We start from the raw sequence: 19,271 nt of genomic DNA on the forward strand, positions 1-19,271 counted from the left end.
ATTGAGGCAGATTTTTGTGCCAATATGTTTATTGTCATGGTTGTAGATAGCTGTGGTGTAGACCTTGTTTTTAACTATTTAGCGAAACGAGGGAAAATATAAGAGAAATACAGTCAGAATTAAAACTGCTTGATGAACGGGCCCTTGCACCACCTTTTCACAGTGAATCATTTAAATGTTCATCAAATTTTAAAGCCACGTTCCACCCATATTAGGACGTAAACCTTTGCATTCAGTTCTAGGGTGAGGTTTCCTCGACTCTAGGATACCTACTTTGGGGTGGGTCTCGTTTGGAGAGAATTGTTTGGTTGGGGTTCGTCAAAGTATGCGCCCTGAAGTCGCCCCCAGAATGGTAGCTTCAAACCAAAAATGACATATTCCTATTCAATTTCAACCATAGAGTCTTTGAGATTTTTTCTTGTGACTTGTTATGATAGTGAATTGGTGGAACTCGTGCCGCGTGCTATTTCTTTTTTACCTTGGGACCCCTAAAATACATACATTTTCACTAGGATACATGTTCTTGCAGAAATGTTGTTTTCTGGCCTCTGATTATACAGGGTGATTGAAAAGTAACTCCATCCATCCATTTTCTGAGCCGCTTCTCCTCACTAGGGTCGCGGGCGTGCTGGAGCCTATCCAAGCTGTCATCGGGCAGGAGGCGGGTACACCCTGAACTGGTTGCCAGCCAATCACAGGGCACATACAAACAAACAACCATTTGCACTCACAGTCATGCCTACGGGCAATTTAGAGTCTCCAATTAGTGCATGTTTTTGGGATGTGGGAGGAAACCGGAATGCCCGGAGAAAACCCACGCAGGCACGGGGAGAACATGCAAACTCCACACAGGAGGGGCCCCGCGGGGATTGAACCAGGGTCCTCAGAACTGTGAGGCTGACGCTCTAACCAGTCGTCCACCGTGCCGCCCTGAAAAGTAACTCCCTATTTTAAATAATAATAATTTATTCCTATGTTGTAATTTTTCTCAATTTGTTTGTGTATGTTCCATGATTAAAGGAGTAGGTGTATTCTACCAAACCAACGACTTTGGAAGAACTTGAAGAGCGAATACGAGAAGTTATGTCTTCCATCCCACAAGAGTTTCTTGTGAAATCAGTTAATGCAGTACACAGGCGGCTTGAGAAACTGGTGGCTAATGCTGGCGCCCGTATCGAATTTGAAATAAAACTCCATGCAATACACTTTCTTCTCATGATCACTTCTTGCAAGAATTATAATTCAGAAATAACTTACAAGTACTTAAAAATAAGGAGATACTTTTCAATCACCCGGTCGAAAGTTAGCATTACAAACATTACAGAGGCCCAAGTTTTGACACTACTCTTGTTTAAGTATGTTTTGGTCAGTGTGCAACAGAGGCTCGATTCCACTAACACTTATGAAGAAGGATCATCCAGTTAGCAGTGCTGCTTAAGTCTGCTTATTTCTAACTGCAAACATTTCACCTCTGCCAAAGAATTTTTCATCTATATTCAGTATGCTGTTCTTTGTTTCTTTTGTGTAGGCGCATGCTTTTTCAGATTCAAAGCTAAGCTTATAAAATGTCAGCAGTACCACACTTTTATTCATGGATGAGGACCTTAGATGGCAGTTTTTATCTCTTACACTCTTGTTTCTCTTTTTTAAAACACCATTAGACAAGGGAATTTGGAGGTCAGTAGCATGGCAGAAGCTGAATCAGCAAACATCTGATTTTAGTGCTTTTTATTGTGATTGCAGAAGGGTAATTTTCTTTAAAGATAAATGGAAATGAGCACTTTGACAAATATATACAAATGCAAACTCATACAGTACGCACGTCAACACAGATGTATGCATTCTGGCAAGCACACACACACACACGCACACACATACACAGCGAGCCAGTGTGTGTCATTCAAGCTATGGCCTGTTTCACCTGTATTAGGTTAGCTGAGCAGGCTGCCATTAAGAGGGGCACAAACAGATATTTATAGATAGTTACATCAAGACAGAGACACAGGATGGATGGAGTGCAAGGAGGTTATCAGATAGAAAGAAACAATGATGCCATGCACATGCACACACACACACACAAAATCGGGTGTGGAGGCAGACGAGATAGCGGACCAACAGATGTAGACAGAAGTTTAGCCTCACACTGATAATGAAATGCATCAGATTCTCATGGACATAAATATTTCTGAACACAGGCAAGTGTGTGTGTGTGTCCAAGCTAGGCTGCCAGAACATATGGAAGTAGGCCTTTATATATTCTAATACAGTCAAGATTAGACAGAGCCAAAGCCTTTACTTCCTGGCACCAACATAGTGCGGATACGTCTCTGAATTTCAACCATTTTATATATGAAAACATCATTGGAAAATGGATCTACTTTATTTAGTCAAAATATTAGCTTCATTAACCATTAACAACGGTTGCGTAAATATCACTTTATTCAAGGCCTTCATGCTGGGACATGTAACACTCAAGAGGAATAGCTAAATCTTGCGAGGGTGGCATAATTCTTTCGTAGACAAATGCACTTACAGGTACACTACGAAGGAGCAATCTTAAGGAACAGAAAAGTTCCTAAAGATTGATTTCTTTAAGATATATATATATATATATATATTGTATACAAGATATATATATATATATATATATATGTATATATATATATATATATATATATATGTATATATATATATATATTGTGTATATATATATACATATATATATATATATATATGTATATATATATATATATATATCTTGTATGTATATATATATATCTTGTATATATACATGTATATATATATATATATATATATATATATATATATATATATCTCTTGTGTATATATATATATATATATATATATACATATATATATATATATTGTATATATATTGTATGTATATATATATATAGAGAGAGAGAGAGAGAGAGAGAGAGAGAGAGAGAGAGAGAGAGAGAGAGAGAGAGAGAGAGAGAGAGATAGAGAGAGAGAGTGTATCAATTACACTGATGAGACAACTCTCAATGCAAGGCCCTATATTACCTGTAAGGCGAGGGCACGCATTATGACAGCTCCCAGGTACTGCATTGGCTCTTCAGGTCCCTCCCACATATTTTGCCATGTCAAAGGACACTAAGAAAGAGAGCAAAAATAAACAAGCAATTTATTTATTTATTTATTTATATATTTTTTAAAACAAATCAGCAGTCTCGGACAGCAGTATAAGGACGCCCTTCTCAAATACAAGTCAGTCAGAAAGGTACATGCTTCAGCTGATGCGTGGTCAAATGAATGGACATCTCTCACTCAATTTTGCTGTTAATGCAGAAAACTACATGGCGCAGCATGAAATCAAATTCATTGAGCTGCATTAAAGCCAGCCCTAAGGGCAAAGAAGCCCATGTCTGCCTAAAAAGTTGCTTGGATTAGTCCCTTGGCTGTGTTTTACATAAAAAAGTGAAAGAGTTTTTAAATCAGTACACTGTGGTGTGTGCAGTTTCCAGCATGTATAGTGTGATGGGAAGGGGAGCAAAATGGATAAATGAGGATTGGAGGGGTGGGTGTGCATACAAAAGTACCAACAGAGAAGATGACCTTCACTGGGTTTTAGAGAAAATATTCACATTTTATCTTAGTCAGCATTGTTTTCAGAACTAACTAAAACCAAAATTAAATCTTATGTGGCACTGTGGTGCATGCATGCTTAGGTTCTTAGGTGCCTTCATTCGACAATTTGAAGTGAAGTAGCGGATCAATCACAAAAGTAAAAATAAAAAAATCTTCATAATCCCAATAATCTTAAAACTGTACTTTCTGCAACTACGCTAACCAAATGCAAGGTTTGTTTACAGGGGCGTATCGCTTTCCTATTCATATGCTGTAAAGACAAAAGTATCAGTATCCTTGGCTACTACGTTGAAGGGAACTGAAACTGATACATATAAATAAAAACTCTAAATAATGTGGGTCACAATCTGCTCACTTTCATCCCAGGTGTTTGGTCTGACTGTGGTCAGGGATCTGTATGTATGAAGTTCTTCCACACCAAACTCATCCAAGCAGACCTTTATGAAACTTGATTTGTGGTTGTGGTTGTGCAGTCATGCTGGAACATAAAAGGGCTTTCCCCAAGCATAGAAGCAGAGAAGTGTGCAAAATGCTATGGTGAGATGAAGAATTATGATTCAAGGGGAAAAAGGGGGAAAGTCCAACTCCTGGCTGTTTAATTAAACAAATGAGAAATGTCTCAGTACGTTTGTCTGAAATTCTAATTCTGGACCAACTGAATCTGATCATAAGGCACCAAATGATTGGTAACTGACTGGGTTGGCCTAGTTATCATACAGGTGTGGACAAACAACGGCCATTGTTTTGGAGTTATAATAAATAGGTATACTGTACAAAACCCTGGCACCTGTGTCCCAGTTTCCCCTTTTCTTTCTCATACTTGAATCCTATTTAGTCAATACACACAGCTCTGATGTGTGTTGAAAAGTCCTAAAGCTATGTATAGGTTAACTTTCTATTCGACACAATGCAGCATATCCAACAAAGTTTGGACATGCAAAAAACATCTGGGCTGCAACCATCCTCAAAAACGCCATGCTTGGAAAGGAATGGTTTGTGCCAGAGTTGGAGAAAGCAATAATGGGATTATGACTGCAATTTTAAACTCCCGCTTAAACTTTTTCGGAACCGCTAATCCTGTTCAGGATAAAAGGGAAGCTAAGAACTATCACAGATACCTTCCACTTACCTCCTGATTGAGTAAAGCAGTTGCCAGTTTTTGGACCTTGGGAGTTAGAAGCTCAGTCCCTCTAATCACCTTGCTCAAGGCAGCAAGGGATTGGTGGATACTCTGCAACAACAACCACAGTTTACAGCACATACCACCTTTTATATGTAATGACATTGGTGTAAGCTTGTTCATGACCTTCCAGTCCTGTGATTGTGATAGTCAAACTTATGTATGGCGGTGATCGTCTCTTGTTTGTATTTGGCACATTAACTGTATATATGTTATGTGTAAATTGCAAAACATATCGTTAGCCTAAAAGCATAACTGCCCAACCGATTTTTTTTTTAGCATATTTTGGAAAACAAGAAAACAACAAAATCTACAAACAGGAAGAGTCCAGTTCCTGCAATTCAACTTTTGCAGATTACTATGATCTGGATGACTGAATTTACACAGACAAAAACAACAACAACAACACAATTTTTAGCAAGCACATTGGTATTTTTGGTTTTTATTGCTATTGTGACAATGTTAGTTAAAAATGACAATTTTGCTATTAGGCTAATGTTATGTTATTTAATTGGAGCATCTCTTAATGATGGCTGTCTTACACACCTGAACCAAACGAACGGCATTGAACTGCTCCAGCACAATGAATGACAGTACTGGGGACGCATGTTGATCTGTAGGTGGCGTGACCTTCAGTTGGATCAGTGCAGAACCCTAAATATTTTTTATGGTAGCCAGACAGAAATATGTTGCATTGAAACGATGGGACAAGTATCACATTTGTTGTTATTTCATAACTATTTAAAACAAACAAACAAACAAACAAAAACAATCCTCCTGTTACTATAAATTATCATGGTTGGCATTTAAAAACATTCTCCTTAATTTAAAATGACCATTCTTGGTATTTTAGATTGAACATGTAAGAGTTTTAACGTTCATTTCAAGTTTTTACATTGTCCCAGTTCTTGTTCTGTTTTGATAATTTTATCAAGCAATCTGGGTTAGTTGTTGCGTACCCCAATTTATTATTTTTTTTAATACATTTTATGATCTGGAGGACAGAAGGAAATTAGCTTTCTGCTAAATGTGATGAAAGTATCTTTTCATGTCTATTGATAATAATTAATGTATGTGTACATTGCTCATAAACAAAATAATAAGTAAATAAATAAACAAACAAACAAGATTTCATATCAAGAAAACATGTATAGTCTGGGTAGAATTCAACAGCACCATGAAAACACGTTCAATCCATTAATTTTTCATATCACTTCATGTTCAGAGTCATGTTCATGTTCAGAAGCTGGAACCTAAGGTTAGAGGCCGGTTAGGCCTTGTACTAATCACCTGTCAATCACAGGAAAATTATGAATGGAGCATTGAGTGAGAATTGATGCCATGAACATTTGCATTGAAGGTCAGCTATTATTCTGATTCGCTGCATAATTTTCTCAAATTTGAGAGACAGAAGACTCGGCAGTTAACAATGTATGTTAATTCATGACATCCTGCACATTTTTTATTAATACTGCCAAAGAAGTTGGAAAATAAAGTGTACAATGTAGCGTCTTGGTTTTTACAAAGAGGGACTTCTATCGTGTCATAAGAGTATTGTGGGATGTTGACTTAGCAAAAGTGCTAAACAAATGTTCCACTATGCTGTCTGTCTTCATTGTAAAACAGTTTCTTATTTTAGATAATCTAATGAGTTCAGTATGTGGCAAATATTTGTACACACATTTTCATCCGATAGCATGAGGAAGTGTGTCCAACCTTTTGGATTTCTTAAAACAGTGAATGATATCCAAGACTATGATTGCACTCTGCGCCTTTCAAGAAAATGAAAAAATGGTGAAGAAATTAACCTTGTTGAGTTTCTTCCACAAGTTGAGGATGGGTGAAAGTCCATTAGACCAGAGCTCCCTGTCAAACTTTGACCCTGTTGCCACTGAGCGGCTCATCACACGAAGTTGGGAAATCACCTGTAAACCAATGACAAACAATATGTAAATGCTTGTTACTTACTAATTGGTTGCTGTTTGCAAAGTTCCTCATATAAGGACAGTTTTGGTCTGTTGTGTGATGATCAGATGATGATGATTTACAGGATACCCCCATTATTCACGGGGGATAGGGAATAAGCCTTGCCGCAAATAGCGAAAAAACGTGTGTCCTTAATCAAGTAAGTCAATCCTCGGCTCTTTCACTGTTCTTACGTTGCGGTCCTGCTGAATTGCAGATTTTTATTGCAGTTGTTACTCTCTTTTATACTGTTTGTACAATATTTTTGTTATCTATTGCTCTTGCTCTCTCCCTCTCAATATAGTATATGTGTTTAGGCCTGCCATGATAGCAAATGTTTTAGAACAATATATTTTCCCAAAAACTTTCACAATAAACGAGTATTGTTGATGTTTTTTTTATGCCACTGATATAATGATATGAGAGCATAATAAAGAGCTGTATTCATCTTACCAATTCTGCCCTGGCAATCAAATATATGAGCACAACTGTCTAATGTTCTCTCAATAAACGTAGGGCTGCATTTCACAATAAGAGCAAGTAAATGAAAATAGAAAGTTATACGTGTTCAAATAAAGTGCCTAACTTAAGAAAAATATAAAGGTTTTGAATTTCCCCTTTTCTGTTTGGCACTTTTTAAGTGCCGTTTGATCCAAATGTTCCCTTGCTTTATCTGTCATTTTCTGATCTTTCTCCGATCTTTTCTCTTTTGGTTATGGTGTGGGTCCGTATGGGACTGTTTCTGGGTCCGGGCACGGAATGCGGTCCGCCAGTTAGTGACCTGTTTAAAACAATGTCGCCTGGATCGAGCGAGCCAGAGCGAGCTGTTTAGCTCCTTAGCTTGCAAGCTAGTTAGCTCCTGGGCTAGTGAACGTAATAAACTGTTAACTTTCCCTAAAGTGTCTCAGTTGTGTGCATCAATCTATTCAAAGCCATTCTGTCAGCGGCTCGCTGACAGAATTAAAATGTCTGGCTGTCCAGGTGGTCGAAAACGGGGCTACAAACACAGTGACAAAGAAGTTAGTGACTAATTACCTGTTGGCTAACCAACTAGCTTACCAAAGTGCCACATCCTTGATGTGGCACTTTATATTGTTGTATATATATCAATATATTGTTGATATATTGTTGTTGTAGAGTATTATGGCCTCAAAATTTAGAGACAAGCACTTATATGGTGGATATTGCATGTTTTTGTGCTGGTTTGATCACGCCATGGATGCGCTACCCAGTATTACTGCTTCATTGTCTTCTCATAACAAATTCATTCATTAAATGTTCCAGCTGTTAGAATTTGTGCAAACAGACAAAACAATATATATATATGTTGTGAAGGCAGCACATTATCACAAGACCATCACAAGGGCAACATTGCTTGTAATTTGTTTTTGTACCCTTGAAACCTGAAGTTGAAACTTGATGATTTTCATGTTATTATTGAGAAGGTATGCGATTAAAAGTGGAGGGACAGTGTCAGTTATACAGCGGGAATGGGGAATACGTGTGTATAAGTGAGCATATTGCGTACATGTGGGGCAATCAGGTAAGAATGTGTATGGCCATGTGGGTGTTTGATATGCACCTGGGAGCTGATAATTCTCTGGGAGGTCCTTTCTATGTTAGCAGGCAGACCAAAGAATGCAGGCCTGTCATCCTCTGGGAGATTCTCCACAACTCCACGGTAGTCCTGAGGTCACACAAACAATGCACACATACACACTTGTGTGGACAAGATTACCGCAATAATAGTACTTATACAAACAATACAATAATACAACATTTTAAGGGAGAAACATTTTTGCTATGTGGGAGAAAACACAGTACAACTTAATTTGAATTATCTTTGATTACAAGTATTGGTTTCATAACTCCACATCCACTAACAATCATGTACTAAGCTTGCACAACACAAGCTGGTGAGGTCACACAATGTAGCATTTTTGTATTTTTAAGCAAGCAAGATGTGAACTTAATGTTTTGTTGTGGGAGAGCAGACAGCTTAAGTATCCTTGATTACAAGTATTGGTGACATAACTTGACAAAGGTCCACTAACAATATGTAAAAAACATATATACCAAAAGCTTCGTTCCCACTTTAGTTGTTACTTTCCTTGCAAATTCACAGCACATATTTCCATATTGACTTTATTTCTTTCCATATGGCTCCCCAACTTTAAGTGGCTAAAACAACATGCCCTTTCAAAGACACCAAGAGGTGTGAGTCAGTGATATAAGCTTAGGTGGCTTCCTTCTAGAAGCCACCTAAGCTTGCCACTGCAGCAGATTTCATTTAGGATACAGATACAATAAATTGTATCATTTGCTTCCAGAAGCAAAAGTGAAAGGGTTCCTATTTATATTTCTCTTTAGCAGGATTTAATTTTTGGACTGCTTAAAGGGGATGTTACATAGGAGGACCTCCATCTTAGCAACTGTAAATTAAAATGTCTGGCTGCAAATTATTTGTTGCGTAATCCCCTCAACCTACCAAGATAGAGCAAGAATTTGGAAGGCTGATCTGAGGCGGAAGAAAGCGTGCTCCTTTGCTCTTTCCGGCTGAGAGGGAGGAGAAGAGTCGTGCAGAGAAGAACTGCTCCAGGTAAGAGCGCAAGATGCGGAGGTCAGATGGGTTGTCGATGCGTCCGCCATAGATGGCACTCGCCAACAGGCCATGGACAAACTCCCACTGAAAAGGCTTACCAGCTGAAAGATATTAAAACACACACAAAAAATCCTGAAGTGCAAACAGAATGCAAGAGTACAATCATTTACAAGCATACTGCAGCTAAACAAGGTCTAATGTGCCAGAAACTGTAATGTTCGCTTGATCAGAGAGCAGAGGATTAAAAGGGCCTCCTACCTTCAAAAAGTCTGTCGATGATTTCAAAGCCAGCACGCAGGTCTGATAAAGAAAACTCATAGAACTGAGTCCAACCCTAAAAAAAGAGGGTAAACATTACATATTGCTTCAACTGATGTATTCATGTATTAAATTGCTTTCTTTTGTTTATTCATAAAATAGTATGGTTAAATGTGAACATTTCCTCTTAACACATTCACTGCCATTGACGGCTTTAGAAGTCAAATATCTATGTTAACTGGGAAGGCTGGCAGTGAATGAGTTAATGCCACTTGATCATGTTTGCTTGATTCATGATGTATTTATTGGCTAGAAAGACGTTTGCACGTTGTCTGGGTGTTGGTGGGGAGGATCATAGGGACGGTGCAGGAACAGAATTCTTGCCTGACCTGACCTGGCTTGACCTAGTGCTAACACAATGGAGTTGTCCAGGCAGGTCCACCAATATTATTGGTCCACCAAAAAAAGATCTACACAATGGCAAAGTTCTTATTTTGAGATAAAATTACAACATATTGGTCCTAATTGTTTATGGGTACTTTGACCTCCTCTTAAATTCTAAAAACATGCACATTCGGTTATTTAACGACCCATACAATTGTCTTTAAGTGTAAATGTGAATGGTAGTTTGTCTATATGTTCCCTGTGATTGACCTCTCACCCAAAGTCAGCTTGTATAAACTCCAGCTCACCCATGATCCAAACAGGATACGAAGTACAATACAGATACATAGACGGTGCTATATTAAATTACCTTGCAAGTAAACTTCACTTAACATCAGCAGTTGGTGGCCAAATTCTTTCGCACATTCACAACAGTGAATCAGCGCATAGAAGGTCAAGACAATAACACTGAATACTCAGCAAAGGAAAATAGTTTCGTAGACAGCGTCCATATAAATGCACATAGACACATACAAATGCTTGCACATACACAAATGTGCACGCACACAGACACGCGCACACATGCACGCACAGTATCTACAACATTGACAGACCTAGAAAAATAAATTACCAGCGCGTTAAAACATAGCTGGGTGTTTTCTGAGCATTTACTGAAAGCAAATCAGCAATGGTAGTCTTCCTGTTGATGCTGCAGGGGACTGTGCTTGCATGTTCAGTAATTCCTGATTTAATTCATTTCTGTATGTTGTCTCCCAACTAAAATGTTAAGTTGTAGGTTGTTCTTATGCATGTATGTTATTGTGCAATATTTCTACAACCGTGTGTGTGAATTCTACCTGAGGTATGTAGTTACGTCTCTCTTGGCAGACAGCATGGAACCAAGCTAGACAGAAGAGAGACTGGGCTCGGGCCAGGATACCGCCTAAACAAAAATAATTGGCTCCCCATTTAATAGCAGCATTAATGTCATAATAATAATCTATTAGTTGAGCTCAATGTTACTGTAAAATACCAAAGCAGATTTCAACAATAAAATGTCACCTTTACTGATCTGTTCCGGTGTCCAGGATTCATAGGTTCTCAACAAGTTCCTCTTCAGCCCAGGGGGATCCTAGATACAGGTAAGGAGTTGAGTGTGTGAGTGTGAGTGTGTGTGTGTGTATATATATATATATATATATCCATCAATCCATTTTCTGAGCCGCTTCTCCTCACTTGGGTCGCGGGCGTGCTGGAGCCTATCCCAGCTGTCATCATATATACATATATATATATATATATACATATATATTTTTTTTAAATATATATATTATATTTATATATATATATATTTTTTTAATATATTATATTTTCATATATATAGATTTTTTATATTAAAAAAAAAAAAAAAAAAAACACAATGTATCCTACTGGCCATCGAATGTGAAAATGAAAAATGTTCAAATGCTTAATTCACAGTAGGACAAAAGGAAAGTTAGAGTGCCGTTGCTCCACTGAGTGCAAACATTGTTAAGTTACAGTTTCATAAGCCCTTTAAAACTTTTGACAAATGACAATGTGGCAACAACTTAATTTTGAGAAAGCCTCTGCGGTCTATGTTGAGATGTGTAGTGCTCTATTTAAAACAACAACATGAACGAGTTCCAAATAAAACTGCAAAATGTGAAAAAATAAAATAGAAGCCCTGCAGTACACACATTTAGTTCATCACCTTAAAGCTCATTATGATCAATTGAGTGACTTTCTAAATCACCCAAACAATCCATTCACATAAAAGACACGCTTGCACTTTTGAGTTGATGAGATATATAAGATGTGGCTCCTTGTGACAGTCTGTCGGCTAAAAGAGAACGATGGAGAGACAACCACAGAGGAGCAGGTTATGCTGCATGCATGGTTGCTAAAACAGCTTTTCCCTTGAGCAGTACGCTCATGAGTAACACACCATGCATTAAAGTATACCTCACTAACACGCACACTCTGCATACCATCTCTGGCCAAAAAATACTGCAACTATATAATGTGGTTAAACTGTATGTACAGTAAATGACTGTTTAAAAAAGATTGCTTCACCATCACATTATATTACAACCCCTAATTTACACCAATAACCAACCAGCGGCAAAGATAGACATATTCAATAGCTACTGGAACCCAAACGTAATACAGGTAGTGTTGAACATTACTTATGGAGAAGAAAGTGATTGTGTGTACCTCATAAGTGATTTTGAGGCTGGACTGCAGCAGTATGGGAGGAAATCGGGGGTGAACCTCCGATGTCAACCAGAGACGGAAGCCTTCTTTGGGACGAAGCACATTTAGCTCCTGTGAAATGAGGGTGGTACATATTTAGAAATATAGTGTGTATACTTGTTTTCTATGATTATTCATTTGTTATCCTACAATGCAGTATAGCTACTGTCTGAACATACCAAAAGAGGTTTAAAACAATTTGTTCTGGCTTTTTAATTATGCATGTCACATGCCCATCCACAGTCACACTATGGACAAGTAGTTAGCACAGACAATTGTAGGATGGCCATCCACATTTACGTTTCGGCCACAGGTGAGCTGGAGCCTATCACAGCTGAAAACCAATATTCACGCTCACATTCATACATATTGACAGTTTAGTCTCCAAATAACCTACACATTTTTTTGGGTGGGGGGAATATGGGAGGAAGCTGAAAAAACATCCATCCATCCATTTTCTGAGCCGCTTCTCCTCACAAGGGTCGCGGGCGTGCTGGAGCCAATCCCAGCTGTCATCGGGCAGGAGGCGGGTACACCCTGAACTGGTTGCCAGCCAATCGCAGGGCACATACAAACAAACAACCATCCGCACTCACATTCACACCTACGGGCAATTTAGAGTCTCCAATTAATGCATGTTTTTTTTTTGGGATGTGGGACGAAACCGGAGTGCCCGAAGAAAACCCACGCAGGCACGGGGAGAACATGCAAACTCCACACAGGCGGGGCCGGGAATTGAACCCGGGTCCTCTGAACTGTGAGGCTGACGCTCTAACCAGTCGGCCAACCGTGCCGCCACTGAAAAAACAAACAAAAAAAACAAAAACAAAAAAAAAACACATAAGCACTGGAAGAACATGCAAACTCCACACTGGAGAGCCAGAGCCAAGATTCGTACCAGGAACCTCATAACTTTGAGGCTGGCATACTAACCGCTAGTCCACGGGGATGCCAGTTCAACACAATGTTTAGTGAAATTCTTTCATATTTAAATTTTACAACAGTATAATGTACTATGCTCATGTTCTCAGCATGTCTCATCCAGGTATTACACCTCACATTCTCACTTCTTGCATTACCCCCCTCCATCTTGTTCTCTTTCTCAAACACTCAGGGTTAAAAATAGGATGGCCACAAGGTGACACTTTAGGGCAGACATGCCCAAAGTCCGGCCCCCGGGCCAAATCCGGCCCGTGTTCATATTTCCACTGGCCCGAAGCCTCTGTCATAAAACCAATAATATGTGGCTCGGCAGTGCAAAATACACGCGCAATTTTATATTTCACCACAGGATGGCAGTAAACTTGTGGCTGAACTCTCGCGGGGCCGTTTTGCGCATGATATGTTTTTTGCCCATTTCTAAAATGACAACTGGAAGTAAGAAAAGGAAAGTTGATAGCGAGGGCCGACGTTTCCAGGACAAATGGAAGTCTGAATATTTTTTCACTGAGTTTCGAAACAACTGCGTCTGCCTAATTTGCCAAGAGACTGTGGCTGTGTTCAAGGAGTTCAATATAAAGAGGCACGACCAGACGGAACATGCTAATTACGACAAGTTAACTGGGAACGAATGCAGTGAAAAATTGAAGCAACTGGAAGCTGGTTTAACGGCACAGCAACACTTTTTCACAAGAGCCAGTGAGTCGAATGAAAATACAACAAAGGCAAGCTATGAGGTGGCAACGCTGATTGCCAAGCACTGCAAACCTTTTACTGAGGGTGAATTTATTAAAGACTGTGTGATGAAAATGGTGGAGAACATTTGTCCTGAGAAAAAGCAACAGTTCGCCAATGTTTTCCTGGCTCGTAGCACTGTGTCACGAAGGATCAAAGAAGTTTCTTCTGATATTAAGAGACAGTTGGACGCAAAAGGAGTGGAGTTTGAATTTTTTTCGTTAGCCTGTGACGAAAGCACAGATGCATCCGACAGCGCTCAGTTACTGATTTTTTTAGAGGAGTGGACAGTGAAATGAACATGCGTGAAGAGCTACTTGACCTCCAGAGCCTTCAGGACCAAACAAGAGGGAAATATTTATTTGCTTCTGTTTGTTCCGCCATACATGACATAAAATTAAAGTGGAATAAAATCACGGGGATTATTCCGGATGGCGCACCTGCCATGGTTGGCGAGCACAGTGGATTATCAACCCGAGTGTGTAACAAAGAAAGCGAAGAAGGAGGTAAAGCTATAAAACTCCATTGTATTATTCACCAAAAAGCTCTATGTGCCAAACTGTTTCCGTGGATCTCAGTGACGTTCCAGCCCACCTGCAGTTGGAGCTCATTGAGCTGCAGTGTGACACGGAGTGTCGCAGCCGGTACCAACAACTCCCTCTTGTCAACTTTTACCAGCAGCTGGATAAAGACAGGTTCCAAGAGATTCGTACATTTGCTAAGAAAATGTTGAGCTTGTTTGGCTCGACATACTTGTGTGAAGACATTCTCAGTCATGAATCATGAATAAGAACTGCGTGAGGACAAGACTAAGTGACTCCCACCTGCGTGACATCTTGCGCATTAAAACCACCGCTTTTGAGCCAGACCTGCCCCATTTACTGTAGTCGAGATCTCAGTATCACCTTTCACATTAATGCAAACATGTTGTTTGTTGATTCTGATGAAGAAAGTTTAAGTTTGAGACAAATTTCATAAAAATACTTTCTTTTGGATTTCATTAATTTTTATTTTAACCTTCATTTATCCAGGTCAGGCAGTTATAAGATCTACCTAGCAGCAGACAGCATAGTAAAACAGTAAAATAAAAATACAAAAAAGCATTTCCCTCGTCGGTAGCATGTAAAATTAATGCTGGCCCGCATGACAATTTTTTTTACGGCAATGTGGCCCCTGAGCCAAAACGTTTGGGCACCCCTGCCTTAGGGTGTTTCATGCACAGACTTTCTTCCAATCAATATGTTCCCCCCTCATTTGAAATTCACATTAATGCACACGGTCACAGAAAAACAAACGCAGGAACTGACCTCCCTTTAAGAAAACGTGTCTCTATGTGAGAGACAGATACATGGATTAATAGCTAGAGTTAAGTGGTAAGAAGGACTTTAGTTTTTATCTTTGCACCTAGCTAGTGCTTATGGAGGCTCTGTTCATCTTTGTCCATTTTCCTCCTTTCACAACCACTGTTTTGTTCATTCATCATCTTCCATCTTAACTTCTTTTCTCACACTGCCCCCATCATTCCCTCATCACAGCAGTTTTTCATTTCAAGCCTGACTGCCGAGACCTCATTCACTGATGGGTAAGAGGGAACAAAGAAAGAGAGTGATGAAGAGAAACAGAAGGAGGGTATAAGGTTCACAGGCTATGTGTTACTGTTAGAAAATAGCTTCAGATGATATCAAGGACGTAGAACACAAGTGAGGGAAATACAAGAAAAAGCTTTATTCTGTACTGTGAGCACCACCGCTGGAATGACGGCTCCGTTGATAAATATTTTCCCTTTTTTGATATTGTAGTTAGTCGTTGTGTGCATTTTAGTTATGGATAGTTATGAATATAGTGTGTTTTGTCTGTTTTATTAGTTATTACTAAAACAAAGGCTGAAAATTGGTCTTCACTTATGACATGCACCGTGACTGAATCAAGTGTCCTTGTTATTGACTTGCCTCATGTTCACAAGCACTGTAGTTTGTTAATGATGAATATCTATTGCCTGACCATAAATAGCATAGCATAGTGTGCAAAAGTATGTTAAGAGCTGGTTCTCGTGAACAAAAAAGTAACTATTGGCAGCTAAATCAAAGTAACTGTAATCTGACTCCTCTAATATAAAAAGTAACACGTTAGATTATTTATGATGTGTGCTACCACTAATCAAAACACAGCATTCTGGTTAATGACATGACGTACGAAACGTTCGAGGGAGTAGTTGTGATGTTAATTTCGGTCGCCAGCAGATGGTGCTATTGCCAAAAATGGCGACCCCCCCCTGAGATTACTGGAGATTGATGAATTATTCTGTCTAATTTTTATTTCACAAACGCAATACTATCCAGTACACCGTGTTTTGCTTAGTGGTGGCACATACAATTTATTATTGCAACAAGAAAAAAGAATGGAGGGGTTAAATCCCCTTTGGGATTGTCTGGTTTATGTATTTGACCGTGCATAGCCTGCATTGTTCCACTGTACTAAGCCAAAAAGCACAAGAGTTCATTTGCATCAAGACTCATCTCTTCAGAACACGGTACAGATGATAAGCATAAACACACAATCAGAAACATTGCACTATATACCATTTCAACCAAAATGTGCAACATAAATGTAACGCGAGAGTTACAGTAAATAAGACACACATTCAATGAACTACAGGTAACATAAACACACATGATCAATGTTACGTTAATCCTTATCGTTAATGAACATTAACATCTTCTTTACAGCAACAGTTCAACATTTTATGGCGAAATGCATGTTGGGAGCACACAGCTTCACAGTTCTACTGCATGCAAAATGCAGTAATTCTCTGTGTGACGTCATCCAAAATCCCATGATGTAGTGGAAGCTGTAGTTAATTACTGTAAAATCACTTTGAAGTATTTTACTGTGAGGTATGTGGTAAATAACAAGAATTTACAGGAATGTCTAACAGTGTAGAGATGACAAAGTGGAGTCTAATGTCTGGAACACATATGCCTTACATAACAACAACAAGTGCACTTAATCTAAAAAGAAATATCACACAAGAACAGATACCAACAACATGACAGAGTGCTTACTTTTTCTAGCAGAGGTAACCATGCTGTGACAAGATGAAGGTTTTTCAAGCAAAGCCACTCTCCGTTTCGGGAACATTCTCTGAGTGTGGCCAAGGCCACGTCAGCTTGTCCCTGACCCATCGAGATCTGGGCAGAAGGAGAGCCACACTCAGGCAGGGTACCAAACAAAGGAAATGGGATGGAAAATCCAATTCTGTACTTGGCATTTGAGGTTAGTGGGTACATAATGTGATTGCACCATCGAATTTTTCTTTTCAGCAAGTGAAAGCATGCAATTGCGAAACTAGATTACATTTCATATTTCAATCCAATCAAATATGTAGATAGCTGACTTGAGTTGAGGTCTGACAAATTAACTCATTTGCATTTAAAGTTGCTTGCAATTACAGCTTTTTCAAAAACAAAATAACCAATTTTGGAACTCCGGCGAGTTACCACCAAAAGCCAATATTAACTTTAACAGCAAATAAGCTATCTGTGCGCATTTATAATTTCTGAATTTTAATTTCTGTTGTCTACCTCATGATACTGATCCCGACCCACAGTGTCTGTGGCGAGTTCTGCAAGCTCCTGGGAGGGGTCGGCCCCAGGAGAGGTGATGATCAGCACTGGTTCCCACTCCAATGTCTCAGCATAAATACGCCGCAGATTCAGAGGAGGAGGGGAGAGATCCTTCATACCTGGAGATACAATGAGAAATGGCAAGAAAAAGATATTAATTTTGTGTGGATTTAAAAACAAAAATACAAAAATGATACATGTGTATTGTTGTGAGCTGTGGGATTCACTGAGAGGGGATAGAATAATGTATAAAGGGGTTTCTCCACCAACCCACCCATTTTGGATAAATTGTATTTGTCAGAGTAGTTTTAATGAAGCATACTTTTTACTTTTACTCAAGTATTAGTTAAGAAGAAATTGTACTTTTAATCCATTACAATAATCTGCATGTCGCTCGCTACTTTCATTTATCAATAATTGCGTGCACAATCTATTTTTAGACTTTCGTTTTCGACTTCCACATTGGGCGTTGTTGCTCCAATCCCCTGTGATTACCTTTTTATATTCACTGCAGTCTTGTTCCCTGTTTTTATAATCAACATGGTGAGCTGACGGTATTGTGCTGTTTAACAAGTAGAAACAATATAGTATAAGACCATTTCTTGGAGAATAGACGGCACGGTGGCCGACTGGTTGGGGTGTCAGCCTCACAGTTCTGAGGACCCGGGTTCAATCCCCGGCCCCGCCTGTGTGAAGTTTGCATGTTCTCCCTGTGCTTGCGTCGGTTTTCTCCGGGCACTCCGGTTTCATCCCAAAAACATGCATTAATTGGAGACTCTAAATTGCCCGTATGTGTGAATGTGAGTGCGGATGGTTGTTTGTTTCTATGTGCCCTGCGATTGGATGGCAACCAGTTCAGGGTGTACCCCGCCTCCTGCCCGATGACAGCTGGGATAGGCTCCAGCACGCCCGTGACCCTAGTGAGGAGAAGCGGTTCAGAAACTGGATGGATGGATTGATGGATGTTTTAGAATAGGAGCACGGTGTTATAGTGGTTCGCACATCTGCCTCACAGTTCTGAGGACCCAGGTTCGAATCCGGCCTCGTCTGTGTGGAGTTGGCATGTTCTCCCCGTGCCTGCGTGGGTTTTCTCCGGGTACTCTGGTTTCCTCCCACATCGCAAAAACAAGGACGGTAGGTTAATTTAAGACTCTAAATTGTCCGTAGGTAGGAATGTGAGTGCGAATGGTTGTTTGTTTATATGTGCCCAGCAATTGGCTGGCGACCAGTCCAGGGTGTAACCCGCCTCCCGCCCACAGTTAGCTGGGATAGGCTCCAGCATACCCACGACCCCAGTGAGGATAAGTGTTATAGAAAAAAGGATGGATGGATATTTTACTTAGCTTTTTTTATTTTATTTGACGTTCATTCTCTGATTTAAAAAATAAATCAGAAGTTACTTACTCGTTACTCAGTACTTCCTTACTCAAGTACTCCTCATTTGGAGCACTACCGTACTTTCACGACCATAAGGCGCAGTTAAAAGTCTTACATTTTTTCCAAAATGGACGGGGCGCCTTATAATGCGGCGCGCCTTATGTGTGTACCGAGTTCCAAAATCTGTAAATGTTGTCGTGTGACTTTGATGAGCGCTCCGCTTGACTGACTGGGAGCATTTCCTGCCGACGCTTAGGCGGACGTGACTGAGGACAGCATGCGGACGTTGTGCGCGCATGAA

The 19,271-nt window shown here is 39.6% G+C and overlaps 1 protein-coding gene across 1 annotated transcript in view; it reads right to left on the minus strand.

The window, feature by feature from the left end:
* dync2h1 (dynein cytoplasmic 2 heavy chain 1) overlaps positions 1-19,271 on the minus strand; it is an 86,007-nt gene that overhangs the window by 8,043 nt on the left and 58,693 nt on the right. The window contains 12 exon segments of the mRNA XM_061682719.1: positions 3,049-3,138; positions 4,763-4,864; positions 5,360-5,467; positions 6,622-6,738; positions 8,361-8,465; positions 9,267-9,481; positions 9,639-9,714; positions 10,880-10,965; positions 11,085-11,154; positions 12,258-12,368; positions 17,033-17,158; positions 17,552-17,712. Coding sequence (XP_061538703.1) covers positions 3,049-3,138; positions 4,763-4,864; positions 5,360-5,467; positions 6,622-6,738; positions 8,361-8,465; positions 9,267-9,481; positions 9,639-9,714; positions 10,880-10,965; positions 11,085-11,154; positions 12,258-12,368; positions 17,033-17,158; positions 17,552-17,712 — 1,367 coding nt within the window.

Source organism: Phycodurus eques, chromosome 7 (genome assembly GCF_024500275.1).
Source record: "Phycodurus eques isolate BA_2022a chromosome 7, UOR_Pequ_1.1, whole genome shotgun sequence".
In the NCBI taxonomy this organism is placed as follows: Eukaryota; Metazoa; Chordata; class Actinopteri; order Syngnathiformes; family Syngnathidae; genus Phycodurus; species Phycodurus eques.